The 14457-nt window shown below is 32.2% G+C and overlaps 1 protein-coding gene across 1 annotated transcript; it reads left to right on the forward strand.

The window, feature by feature from the left end:
* The first annotated feature begins 709 nt into the window (after positions 1 to 709).
* On the forward strand, positions 710 to 14040 carry LOC134228713 (kidney mitochondrial carrier protein 1-like). Its single transcript, XM_062710399.1, has 11 exons — positions 710 to 797; positions 2506 to 2631; positions 2955 to 3102; positions 3974 to 4068; positions 5143 to 5228; positions 5794 to 5892; positions 6087 to 6208; positions 7673 to 7733; positions 12228 to 12326; positions 12425 to 12505; positions 13283 to 14040. Exons 2-11 carry the CDS (start codon positions 2574 to 2576, stop codon positions 13319 to 13321), a joined length of 888 nt encoding a protein of 295 aa, XP_062566383.1. The 5' UTR covers positions 710 to 797; positions 2506 to 2573; the 3' UTR covers positions 13322 to 14040.
* Positions 14041 to 14457: the final 417 nt, after the last annotated feature.

Consider the following 14457-nt stretch of genomic DNA (forward strand, 5'->3'; position numbering starts at 1 on the left):
GAGGGTATCACATAAGCTCCCCCCAACTTCGTTGAGGTGAGCTAAAGATTATTTGTTCAAATTAACACAATTTCACAGGTACTTTTGGACACCAACGCCCCCCCCCCCCCGGATATTCAACCTCAGGGCTTGTTGCCGGGACATTTTTTCACAAATAGTATTTATTACACTTAAACACATGTTAAAGACATTCATCATTTATTACACTTATTTCACTATGGCAAAAAATCGTGTAAACCCCAAAATAATCGTTCCACAAAAAATATCTCACTATAATTTGCATCACCAACTGCTAATATAAGAGTTCTCTCACTAAATTCAGTATATTTTTAACTATTTGTTACGATGTTCTGCATGTTTCGTGCATTTCTCTTGGCCAAGTAAACCAAATCAAGTCATTTCGTGTCAAAATATATTATATCAAAAGAATTTGATGCATTGCCGATTAGATTTAAACACAAAAAAGGTTTAGAGTTGATTTTAATTTTTTTGCGTTTGTGAATTTTGACTGATTGTTTGTAATGTTATTTATTTATTTATTTGTTAAAATTCATAAGTTAACAATTGAGAATAACATCTCATTTCCCCATGAGCACTGTCTAACAAAAACGCAATATTTTATACGGTTATTTATCTGGCCACTCCTGCGGCCGTTAAAAATTTCCTACACGTGAGCTAATCGGTCTTGAACATTTCACCATAGGAATGCGCATGCCCGAAATAATTAAACATCAACATTGCCGGGGTTAGACGGACAAATATTGTAGCAGGAAAGTTTGTGTTTGTTGTTAACCGTGGTAAGTAAAATTACTACTCTATTTCTTCATGAATTTGTATATTTTTATGTAAATTCTTTTAAAATCGGGAAGAGTCGCGTCTTCGAAAGCATTTTTACAAAACATGATTTATCACGTGAAAAGGACATGCTTGCCAAGGTCAACACTAAAGACTAATATATTACAGATTGTGAAGTAAATTGATATGAATTTATATAAATTATTTAAAAATATAAAAATTAATCTGCGTATATCATAACAAGAAGGACGAGGTAAACAGAGTAATACAATGATTATATGAGACAATGCCAAAAAATACAGTATTGGCGGAATGCCAAATACATGCACAATAACTGGTTAGAAGAATGCTATACCTCCTTGGTACAAGACATTGTGTTTTTCATATCCATTGAAGGGTTTAGATATTTAATCATTGAATTCAGTGTTTGAGAATTATTTCTCATCTCATTTATGGCACATTGACAGAGATTGTAAACTGATGTTAAAAGATCACGTAAATGCTCAACACTGCTATTTAATGTATACATGTTATACGTTAGATCTTACAGTGTGTAACCAGAGAAATTTGATGCATCATAAATTTCTTTAAGCTCCATTTCCAAACAGGATCTGGGTCCTGTGTTATTTGAAAAGGAAAAGATTATGGTTCCACAAGGATATATTACCCCTGAAAGATTTATCTAAAATTATATATGAATTAATGCATGAAAATAAAGCAGAAATTTGCTGTAAAACAAAAACAGATTTTGAAGAATGTCTCAGAATGTTCTAGATGTGGAATTTTTATTAAAAAAACAACAAAAAAAGCCCATATTAGTATATACAGTGAAACTTGTCTAATCCAGATGCTGTATAATCCAAAATCTTGTTCTTAATACAATGAAAAATTATGTCCTTTTCAATATTCATTTGTTTAAACTGTTGCCCAATTCCTTTCTTTAAAATGTCCAACCTGGCCAATTGGAGTCAGTTGCGTACAGATTATGTGACTTTTATAGCAACTACAGTGTTATTAATTTTTACTGTATGAATTAAAATTTAATGAATAATGATTCCTTTAAGCATTGCCTGTCGCACACAGGAGATGTTAGTAGCAATTAATGTGTAGTTTTCATTCCTATCAATGTAAATAATCAGTACAGTAAAGGTGTTCACTTGCACACGTGTGTTGTATACCTGATTTATTCACTGCTAAGGCTTAGTCCAGGGTCAACCGGTAATTTCACCTGTACTTTTCCTGAACGCTCCCACTAAGTAGATTATCAGTTTTTGACCTTTAAAATAGCTTGCCCATATTCATTAGTTAGCCTATATAAAAAAAATCAAGTTACACATTTAGTTTCAAAGGAAGTTTTTAAAAAAAATGTTGCATATTATGTATTAATTTCCATCATCTTATCACAGTTTACGTCTTGGATTAAAAAAAAGAGATATACATATATTGCAAAGTTAAGTTTAAAAAAATAGTATATTTAAAGAATAACCCATTACAAAAAGGTTTCTTTCTGTACAAAAAAGGTAATAAAGATTATCTAAAAATATTTTTAAATTTTATTTAATGTGCTTAATTTGTCAGGAATGTTGTAATCACTGATCAGTTGTCTAGACTTGAGGAAGTGAGGTGTAGCACTCATCTGTAAATCTGGGTAGATTAATGGAGGGAAATGATCAGTTTGAAGAGAAATTAAATTTCATTTTATCTCTGCAGATTCTTGAAATATAATTTGGATACAAGAAAAAGAAGACTTCCCATTCAGTTTCTTAGCTTTTGAAGGAATGAACGATTGGCGTCCGTTTATTTATGGAGGAATTGCATCCGTTGCTGCCGAAAGTGGTAAGCTGTTTTACCTTACTTGGTTTCTATTCGCTGGCGCTTTCATGAGCACTTAACAGAAAACTTAAAAGGCCACTTACCAATCTTCTAAATAATGGCAGTTGAAATGGAAACTAAAAAATGAAGCTGAAGTTGCATACTGTATGGTTACTATATTTGTAACATTCTTTGAAGTACTGAGGAATAATTATGAAGTGTATTCTTAAGGAGCAGTTAGTTTATAGAAGTGTAAAGCCTAGAAGGAAAATGTTAAATGGAAGGTCTCCAATTACAATTTCCATTTCTAGAAAATTCATGTAGATCTTTTGATGTTTCTTTTGTAGGTACATTTCCAATTGATACAACAAAAACCCGCCTCCAAGTGCAAGGCCAGAAAATAGATGTCCGCCTTAAAGAGATCAAGTATCGGGGCATGACCCACGCCCTCAAACGCATTTATATTGAAGAGGGCATCAGGGCATTATATTCTGGGTAAAGTGTATTTCAACTTGAATTATTAGGGCAGTTTTCTGTGGATGCCTTTCAGTGTTTAGTTTTGTCATTTTGCATATACATGTATCAGTTTGTCAGACATTGCTAGTCAGTAGATTTTCTTTCTCTCATTATTTATACTTGAACTCAACACAGTCTTAAATCAAATATGGACCTTGAACTAAGTTTCTAACTCCTAAGTCAAATTATTCTCATCCTGGGTATAATTTATCTGTTCCCCCTTTCTCCTACTTTACAGGGTAAAGGATGTGTAGTGAGGGACATTGAATCAATATCCAGGCTCTCTAACATTAAGATTTGATTAATGTGTGTATAGGGTGATTTTTCCACTGTTTATTCTTCCCCATTATTTTTTCTTCCTTGTTTTAGGTACTTTGTATGTTTATATTCTGGGCATATGCCAATTAATTTAACTGTATTTTCATTTTTGCAGTGCAAAAATCTTTTGCATAAATAAATAGTTACCCAAATTTGAGTAAAGTTCCATTCAAAAGAGTTTAAGAGAGGTGTTCAATATATTTGGGTCAGAAAAGTTGGCACACATATATATATGTCTGTTGGCTCATTTTCAATATATATGTGTTACTGCGTACCAAATTTAGACATTTTTAATAAGGGAAAGAATGTTTCCTTGGCTGTTTTCCATTTAAGTGTAGAGTGCTATTTTAAATTGAATAAAAAGAAGTAGGAACTGGCGACATGCCAAGAATCTATGAATTAAATTAGCTCACCAGGAGTACAGTTTCCATTTCCATTAAGATATGTACATTTTGTGAAATGTAGGAAAATACAATAATACCATATAAATGATATAAAGATCTGAAGTGTCCTATATGTATTTTTTTAACAGGTTGGTTCCAGCATTGTTCAGGCAATCAGCCTATGGAACTATAAAGATTGGAGTATACTATTCGTTAAAAGGCTTCGTTGTTCCAAATCCTAAAGGTATCTAATGTATTTAGTAAACTTAAATTTTATATACATGGATGCTAGCATAAGTAAAAATTTTAATCATACATGTGTATGCATATTTATTTGCTAAGTTGAAATGTTTTTAGAGCTCTTAGTCTAAATGTGTACTTTCTTTATCTATTTTTGTCATTGATATGTTCACATTTTGACTTGATTTGTGAAGAAAATCATAAAGACTGGTTTATATACTGACACGCAAAAGAAACGCAACACCCTACTTTAGGGGGAAATAATTATGTAAAGTAAAAAATTTTGTATCTTAAAATTATGAATATCTTCAATTTGGTAAACATCGGTAATTTAACGCTTGAACGATTTCCATACCATAACCGGAAGTCAAGTTTGTGTCTGCTTAACCGAAATCAAAAATTGCATGTTGAACAAAACATTTGGCAATATTATGGAGTTTTAAGGGTTTTATACTGTTCATCATAAGTAATTTAGCAATATTTCAAAAAATAAACTCTCCTTCCTTTTCCCGTAACGATGCTAAGGCTACTTGAAAATGGCCTGTGTACACATTTCCATTGCTCTAGCTGGAAAATTTCAATGTAAAGGTGATGGAGAGTTGCTGATGCGAAATTTCACTACATTACGCCTCAACAGGGTCTAACGTATCATATGCATTAAAGACAGGCCTTGTACCGGAAGTCCAGGGGTGGCTACACTGCTCTAAGTTAGAGAAAATTCGACCTAATCATCTGAAAAACGGGAATTTAGAAATGTCAAAGAATTATTCCTTCGCTCAGATCTCGATATTAATGAACCTATTGTATCGTAGAAGTTAAGCTGCAATCGTTATTTAGGGCAGTCTTGCATGTTTTACTTGAATGGCTGGAATTGTTTTAACAGTCATATTTTACTTAGTAAAGTAAACAGATAAACATTTAACATTTTTATAAAATCTCTGATGTTCTGCAAAATGAGTTTAGCCATACTTTATTCGCTTTTGAAAATCATAAGATAAAAAAATCAAACATTTGTAGATTACTGTTTGTTGCGTTTCTTTTGCGTGTCAGTATACAAATGAAGCCCTTTGTTTGTCAGATGAGACCTTACCTATCAATGTTCTGTGTGGAGTGGTAGCAGGTGTTGTAGGAAGTGTCGTATCTAACCCCACAGATGTGCTCAAGGTTTGTATCCTACAACAAGTCAATTACATGCAGGAAAACAGCACTTTTACTGTGTTACTCCATATACCTTATAAGTGGAAATTTTAGTGAGAGGCAAATTTAACGATTTGTCCTCAAAAAGTGGTATTCTATTTTTAGCGAAATGTAATTTTAGCGATTTTAAAATGCTCACTAAAGAAACTATTACAAATAAAAAGCTAATTGATTTTTAGCGATATTCAATTTTAGCGATCTCAACACCCTCACTAATAATGCCAAAATTAAATCCTCGCTAAAATTTCTGCTTATACGGTACATGGTGTTTGTGTGTCAGAGACTGGAAGAGCTCATGTAATAATTGAATTATCCATCATTCTTCAATCTGTATGTAAAACAATTTTTTTTAATAAAATGTATTAATGAATGTACAAATGAAAACTTCCTCAATACACGAGAAAGGTAAAGACATAAATCTTCAGGAAAAGTATCGGGGAAAAATCAGTTAAAAGTGAGGAAAAAATAAAGACTTAAAGTGTTTGTGCTTTTAGTCACATATTAAGTATCAAATTATCTCATTACTTAACAGGTGCGTATGCAAGCACAGACAGAAAATGGCAGCAGAGAAACTTTTACACAAGCATTTACCAAAATCTTCAAACAGGAGGGAATTCCAGGCCTTTGGAGGGTATAAAGTTTTATTATTGTGTTAAAGATTACAGCCATTAAAATATATTCATTTTCACATGATCCATGGCAATGGAAAACAATTTTTAGATGTATATGAACCTGATATTTAGTAAATAATCAGAAATAATGAAAAATCTGATAAGAAAATGATAAAAGCGAGTATTTTGCTGATGTATTTGTACTGATTGACAGGGCGTCAGTCCCACTGCCCAGCGGGCGGCCATTGTAGCCGGAGTTATTCTACCTGCCTATGACATCAGCAAGTTACAGCTCCTTAACCTGAACATGGAGGACTGCATGGCAACTCATTTTCTGTAAGTAGTATCACCTTAAGATTCCCTTAAAATACTCTGCCCAAATGCGCATTGTGGTACAGTGGAGCCTCATTTATCCGGACGCTTTGGTTCCCAAGCAAATTGTCCGGATAAGTGAAGCGTCCGGATATCTGAATTCTATTGATTTCTCTTCCAGGTATACTGTATTTGTATTGTAACTCTTATATATACATGTATAAATAAAGATAAATACTATCGTATAGAAATAATAATTTATTATTTTTAAATGGTAATTTTCTCTTCGTCAATAACAAACTGCCTGAAATTTTGCAATGAAGAACGTGGAAGATCTACTTTGCGTTGTCAGATTTTTTTTCTTAAAGCTGGCGGAAATGCCGACTCGCGCTCTCTTTGCCGGCGGTGTAGACATGGTTGTAGCTGGAGATCAGAATGACAAACATTGGATATAACGCTGCTTATATGGGCAGATTTTTAATTACCCAGCTTATTTTTATTTTCTACTTCCTATAAATTGATGAACATAGCCAAGCGAATTCTCTCATTTGCAGCTTTGATTACAACCAAGCGAGCTGTCAGTATCGAGTTCGAGTCTAATTTTAATTTGAATGATTACTCATCCACGCTAAATATTCACGCAGTAATCTTACCAAGCGAAATCAATGATTGTCTAAAATTATTCAAATTTGATTGAATGTTTTAGGGTTATTTTTTTGATGATAACTGCCACCAATCTACAGATGAAAATTACACAATGTGCACATGTGTAGACAACGAGATTGTGAAACTATGTCGTCCCGTCTATAAATAGAAAAATATTTAAAACCAGCTCTGTACTAAAATTATAAATATCTCGCAGATAACAAATAACTGAATAGAAAATTGTTTTCTGTTACCGACACTGTTAAATGTTTATTTTCATTTGTGTATCGATCTCTCGTATATTATGATCATATCCACTTAGCATGCTTAATCTGTGGACTAATCATCGTAAGTCATTCATAACAGGTCACAGCTGATCGTCTTGTAAAAACAATCAATCCGGCCAGTGTTTTGATAACAATTATCACTCAGTTCAGGCGTGAATGTTGACAAGAGTGGAAGTACAAATTAAAATTTACCGTCCGGATAAATGAACCAAATTATAACGTAAAAATACATTTTGTAGTAAAAAAGAGCCGTCCGGATACGGAACGCGGAATTCCGGATAAATGAGTCAAAATTACGTTAAAAAAATCCGTTCCCGAGAAAAATCGTCCGGAAGGTGAAGCGTCCGGATATCTGGCGTCCGGATATCTGAAGGTCCACTGTATTTACAAAAATGAATTGTTAACAACTGTTTCTTGAATTTAAAAATTTAAAGATTTTTTTATCGCTTAAGTTTTTGTGTTGCAATATGCATCCATATAATTCTTCAGAAATTTTTATTTGAATGTAAATAAAAATTGAATTAGTATTTAGGTTTAATTTTAATATTTTTTTCAGGGCCAGTTTTATTGCTGGTGTGATAGGAGCTGTATTTTCGACACCAATTGATGTTGTTAAGGTAATCAGTTGCAGACCTCTCGCTGTATTTACTATATGTTTCACTCCTTTTTTTGGCCCACCACAGGTCCACTCTTTTGTCTAGATGATACACTAATATCAATGATGTTTTAGCCAAAAAATTTTTTGCTGCAGTTTATATAGTAACAAATTGCTTTTTAGAATAATTTATTTACAAAAATCAAAAAAAAAAAAAAAAAATCATAATTTTGAGGCTCTTGTTGTGAAAAAAAGTTACTTATTCTAAAATTGGATCAGTTGTTTCATTTTGAAAAAAAAAATTAATTCATTGGATTAAAATCTGGTTAGATATTTCATTTTATCTTTTTTAAAAAGAATGTTTTAGGCCAAAAAAAATTTATTAATTGTTTCTCAGGCCAAAAAATTCAAATTTCAATGCGGCAGGCAGGCCTTTTTTTTTTTTTTTTTGAGCAAGTTTTACACCTTTTTTAAGCCATTTGTTCAATAAAATGAATATATCTACTTTTTCTTAATTTTTGTTCTCTGAAATTAGTTTTAATATGTATTCAACTTTAATAATGTTATTCTAAAAATTTACTTAAAAGTTAATTCATAAAATACTGTAAATTAAGAAGAAATATATTGTTTTTCTAATAAAAACGCATATCTTAGCATTTATGAAAAGGGGAATAACTCGATTTTCTTTTACAAGTTGGAAAAATAGAAAATTGAGTTATTGCCCTTCTCAATATGTCAATAAAAATGATCAATGCGGCCGTTTTTGAACTGATGCGGCGGTGCCTGAGAAACTATTGATTAATTTTTTTTTGCCTTAAATACTACTCTTGATTGTGTATCATCAAGGCAGACTATTAATCCCTGCAGTGCTAATGAACATATCTAAATTTGTGTTAGGTCATTTTGACTTGTATATGGTGAAAAACTTGTCCACACACCAGCACACATTAGTTGCAGTTGAGTTGTTTTTCTCCTACCATGCTATCTGCTCATACACAATTGAAAAGCATCAGTGATTTGATTTTCTGATTGGAAATTTAAACATTGCAATTGGATGTTATTATTGGCTAGAGGACACTGGTGTTCATGAAAACTTATGGTGCTTTCTTGAAAAAGAAAAAATAATGAAAACACATTGTCATATATTGAAGAAGTGTTCTTTATATCTTGTCTAATTGTTCCAGTATTTTTAAAAGGGACAACAAAAAAGTTCCAAGTTTGGATTTAATGTGGCATTGTTAAGTGACAGGAGAAATTTGTCTTGCCGAGGGTCCAATGGACATAGGTTAATCTACTTGCTTTGGGATTGGCATAGGTTCTTCTACTACCTGTCCCTAAAGGTTGGATTGGCCTAATCTGTAGGATGCTAGGGTTCTTCCAAGATCATTTAATGCTGAGTTGAGGCTGTTGTTAGTGTGTTGGACACATTTTTCGCCATGTTTAAATTGTTCTTATAATTTATAATATTGATAAATGAATTTCTTGAAAAGTGTAATATACTGCAAACTAAGTCTGCATTGATATAAAGATTTACTATGTTTATTATAGAATGATATATACAGTGTAAATTTGGCAATCTTTTTGATCAATGTGTCTACGTGAACTAATTTTTAGAATAACCCTAAACTTAGATTTCCCCAAATTTCCTTAAATTTAAAAATTTACCTAATTTAAAGAAATTGTTACTTGTTAAATTAAAATCTCAAATTGTTGTTATCAGCAAGATTTGATATCAATTATTGCTGTTTATTTCCCCTAGACATATTGATCAAAATATCACAAAATTAAACCAATACTTTGTTATAATTTGTTACTTGATAACTAGTGTAGGGGAGTAGTAGAAGTTCTAATGCACTGTAGGGAGCCCCTCCCTAACTGATGTCTCCAATGTGTCCAAAAACAGTTTGTTTGTTTTAAATTTAAAATCGCTCTTAAAAAGCATAATTTTTTGCTGCCTTGAAAGAGAAAACTGTCTTTCAAGGTGCTTACTAATACAAGTACCTGTTTATTTCACTTTTGTGGCTAATAAGGTGACACATTGGTAGACATCAGTACATACAAATATGGTATATACTCCCAAAGAACTGAAATGTACCAAAAAAATGTATCCACACTGGTAAACTTGTATACTTGTGCATGTGGTCTAGTCTGCTAGACCACATATCTTAACTCATCTAGCTGGATGGTTCATTGTTTTCAAGGTGCTCTAAGCTACAACATATGACCGATGCAGAGTGTCGACTAAATGGACGACATCACAGCAGATTGCCCCACTGTACGCGGAAGAAGCAGGGTGAAGGAGGGGCACAATGAGCGTTGCCGCCCTTTCCCACCCTCACTTTCATTACATAGTGGGTTTACATAAGTCATGCGTATGTCATCTTGACCATTATTTCCCAAACACTGAACTTGTGTTCTTATAGAATCATTTGAAAGTTTTATGTAATTCTTTCTCCTTTCTCTGTGGTTATGGTATTTTGTACAATGGTGTTCAGATTGAGCATTTGTTTCACTATTTAGAAGATTGATGTGCATACTAGAATATCCTGTGATATGAAGAGAATTGATGTCTATAGATCATTATTAACTATCAAATGATTTTTATTTCCTATAGTCTTTAAACATTTAGTAAAAAGTAAAATGTCAAGGAATTTACAAGGAAAAATTTAGTAGAGGGATGTCAACATATCTTAAAGCAGTTATATCGTAAGGCCTCTAACTATTTCAGAGATATTGATTGACAGATACATGTACCACACCATGCAATGTTCATGTGATTCTCCATGTTTGTGGGCCCATAATGGGAATTAATTTTTATTCATGATAGAAAATTTATAAAAGGATATTATATTTAAGAATATTTCAAAATATAACTAGGGTTTAAGATTTTAAAAGGGAAGTCTTTTTTAATGCACTGATTCTGAGTAAGGAAAATTGTATACTTACGGAATTTGCCAAAAAAAATCTATCATACCATGTTTGAAAAAATTGAATTTATAATATGTAAAACATTTCTAAAGGGTGTATACAAAGTGTACTGTGGTTCTCAAAATCTCGCATCGAATCTACACGATCAACATCGTGATGAAATTTTTAAGGATTTATCATTTTCGAACATTTAAATTCTGAATAATGTTTACCAAGTAGTGGGAAAACTATTTTGTCATGTTAAAAAACAAATGAATTATATACACTAAATAAGCGGAATTCAGGGATTTATTATTTATGTCATTGCAAATCAAAATCAGTCAAAAAATATATATACTTCAGTACCCTTAAGTTCATTTTTTCACGTGAAGTAGTGTTGCTTTCTAGCTTATTGAAAGAGTATATATAGGTCACTTCTGATGGTCATAAATGTGAAAGGTTAGACTAAAACACCAAAACGCACGAAAATAGGTCACAATTTCTTTCTGGCTTTAATTTTATTCTGTAACCACAATAATTTTTTTTTCATATAGTATGTATTGTTTTAATCTGAAAAGCATTTCATGCTACTTCATTAAGACCCCCCCCCCCCCCCCAAAAAAAAAAAGAAATGAAAAAAGTTAATATATTTGTTCCAAGGGAATTTTGCTGGTATTTGATTAAAAGTAAAGTGTTATAATTATGTGTGCAATAAATGCATCCCCCTTTAAAACTTAAAGATAAATTAAAATAGTTTTTGAACTTGACAGCATTTCAAACATTTGCTCGAATTTATTAATAATAACAATATTGTGGTTTGCAATATATCGCAATATGGTTTTCACTCGCAATACCCAACTCTAGGAATTTGCCAAAAAAAAATGTATCATACCATGTTTGAAAATTTATATTGAATTTAAGTTTATCATTTTACGAAATATCGAGTATGGGAAAACTATGATGACACATGTACACTAAATAAGCGGAATTAGATAAATCTACTTCAGATTTTTTCATCTAGCTTATTGAAAGAGTTTTCATGGTAAAATTACTGAGGTGAGGGGGTTGTCAAACTACCGAGATTAATTGTTGGAATTTGCATGGTAAACTAAGCATCCCATGATTATTTATCATCATTAATAATAACTTGTGGTTTGTAAGTGAAAAATTGGAAGCATAAGCAGCAGTAAATATCAATATCCTCAAGTCTTAATGTTCTGTATTACAGTACTTCCCAAACAATACTACAAATGATTTTTTTTTTCGATTAAAGAAGATATTAATACAATGTGACAATTGTATAGACAATATAAGAAGAGGACATCTCAGAATTTTTTGGAAATTAGGGACATGCAAATGCTCAATTGGCACCTTGGTACAGAAATAAAGTTACTGTACAGTAGTTTCATAATAAGTGCTGATTTTGTAGTATACAATGAAGATGTAATAGATAAAAATATTTCTGTCTAATCTGTGTAGCCTTTTAAATGTTTGCATATTGTAATAAGCTTCTTTACATTTGAATTTGTATAACACTGATATAAATTATGTGTTGATGTTGTTAGAATCTTAGGTGACTAGTTTGTTTATATTGTCTTTTCTTTTTCAGACAAGAATGATGAACCAAAGAAGGTACAAGCCTTCAGTTTTAAAATCCGGTATTGAGGCTCTCCCAATTTACAAATCTTCCATGGACTGTCTTTTTCAGGTATTTCTAACTCACAGATTTGTGACATTCACCCTAAATGTACAGTATATTGTTATTATCTTTCAGTGTATGTAATTATTATGTATTTATGTTTTCAGACTATTAAGACAGAAGGACCGTGTGCGTTATACAAAGGCTTTTGTCCTACCTGGGTTCGACTTGGCCCATGGAATGTTATTGTATCCTTTTTCTAAAGGTCAATCATCCATGACCCACACAACCAAAGGTGTTAAGTCAATGCATACACAAAAAAGCATCAATTTCACTTGCAAATGGTCACAATAAGTACAGTACTTTGAAAATAAAACTGCATCATGTACTATATACAGGGTTATTTTTGCCCAGTCTTATATTTGCTTTTCACACATTGCAAACAATTTTGCCCTGTTTTAAATTCACCCAGTCACAGTTCTGTGTAAGAGATTATACAGTGTTCTCTGAATTGCCATGATTTGAATTCACCCATCTGTGAGAAAAATTGCTCTGCGTACATTACATCTACAGTATATTAACTCTGTTACAAAATTATGAGAATATCAAAATATTAACTTTGGAAATTCAATGTTTACTGTTACAAATTTTTATTGTATACATCAAAGAGTTGAGCACCTTTGATGGGACAAAATTTTCGCGAATTGTGGTTACTGCTTTATATAACCGTAAGGGCTACTATTTTACGAGAGATTTAAAGGCACACTCTCTGAAAATTATAAGCTAGAAAATAATAAAAGGACATGTGCAGACATTGAAAAGTATGACAAAAACATGAATTATTCAATAACATTAACAGGCTTCCATCATGCCCATGCTTGTTATTTTCAATGAAGCCTGGTTGATATGAACCTGATCAATTTGAACTCTAGAGTAAAAGCTTACACTGTAAAAAAAGCTTATTACAAATACTTGCCTAACTTGGATACATATAACTTTTGTTGTTAACCTTGACTTGTATTCAGTTCTTCCTGATGTATGAACAATTGAAGAAGGTGTATTGATGGCTGAGCAGGCAACCTGATGATAACATGTCCACATCCACTGGAGTCAGTCACTACATGCTCAACAGTTGGTTGACAATTGCTACGTTGTTCTGATCTATTGACTTTTACACCATCTAGAGTGTAATCTCAGCTCTACCAGATGTCAGTATTAGGGACCAGAAAGCAATTCTGACCAGAAGGAAGGCAACACACCAAAGCCGCTAGCCCCAACACGTAAAGAACAATGATATCGGATATCATGTGATAGTGCTTATCCTTAAGCTCAACTTCTGCATAATATTGAGAACTATTTTGTTTCGGTACATTATGATACTGGTTAATATGGACATTTGAAAATGAGTTAAAAGCTTTTATTTTAAGTTGAATATACAACCTTAAAGACACCTAATGTTAGATTTTATGTACATACAAAGTTTTATTTGGTAAATTGCTTATGTTTAAATGCTGAACAATTTTCATTTAACTTTGTTGTGCTTTCCTGGCAGTATGTACCGGTACAACGTCAATGTATTTTTCTACCACAGAAGTCTCGTTTCACAAGTTTACACATATAGCTGTCCATATATTTATTGTTCATTATCAGTGATTTACAGGGTACTTTTCATTCATACCCCTTTTATTTTAAGTTATTTTTTTGTTGTTGTAATTTTCAACAGAGACAAAAAGAATTCTTTTTAAACAGACTTGAATATAGTAATAAAAGGAGATAAAATGTGCTATTGCGTTGTTTTTATATCTCTTAATGACATAAATGTCTATTATTCCTTTATAGATTTGCCAAGTTGGACTGTGTTTTGTCCAATTTTGCCCTGCAAGCTATGTTATAGTTGTTTGTATTTTACTTATACATTTATTTTGGAAAATCAATAAGGTTCAAGCAACATTTTATATAAGAGAGCAGAGGGTTTATGAATCTTAAGGTAGTCTGATCCCCAGGGTCTGAAAATCTAGAGTTGAACGACTGAAAATGCTCACAAACATATCTTAATTCTCAAAGAAATGCATATACTAGTGTTAACTATATTTTTATGCCCCCCTTCGAAGACGGGAGGGCATATTGCTTTGCTGTTGTCTGCTGGTCCATTTAGTTTCGGTTCATTTTCTTCACAACCGTTGCACATACTGAAATGAAT

The sequence above is a fragment of the Saccostrea cucullata genome, unplaced genomic scaffold (genome assembly GCF_032062105.1).
Source record: "Saccostrea cucullata isolate Sc308-1 unplaced genomic scaffold, CSIRO_AGI_Scuc_v1 ctg54, whole genome shotgun sequence".
NCBI classification, from domain to species: domain Eukaryota; kingdom Metazoa; phylum Mollusca; class Bivalvia; order Ostreida; family Ostreidae; genus Saccostrea; species Saccostrea cuccullata.

Bases quoted from the DNA above. Each gene is read 5' to 3' on its own strand.
- LOC134228713 (XM_062710399.1), top strand. From the start codon at position 2,574: ATGAACGATTGGCGTCCGTTTATTTATGGAGGAATTGCATCCGTTGCT. The intron at 12,327-12,424 runs GTATTTCTAACT...TTATGTTTTCAG, and splicing joins CCATGGACTGTCTTTTTCAG to ACTATTAAGACAGAAGGACC. The intron at 12,506-13,282 runs GTATCCTTTTTC...ACTTGTATTCAG, and splicing joins TTGGCCCATGGAATGTTATT to TTCTTCCTGATGTATGAACA.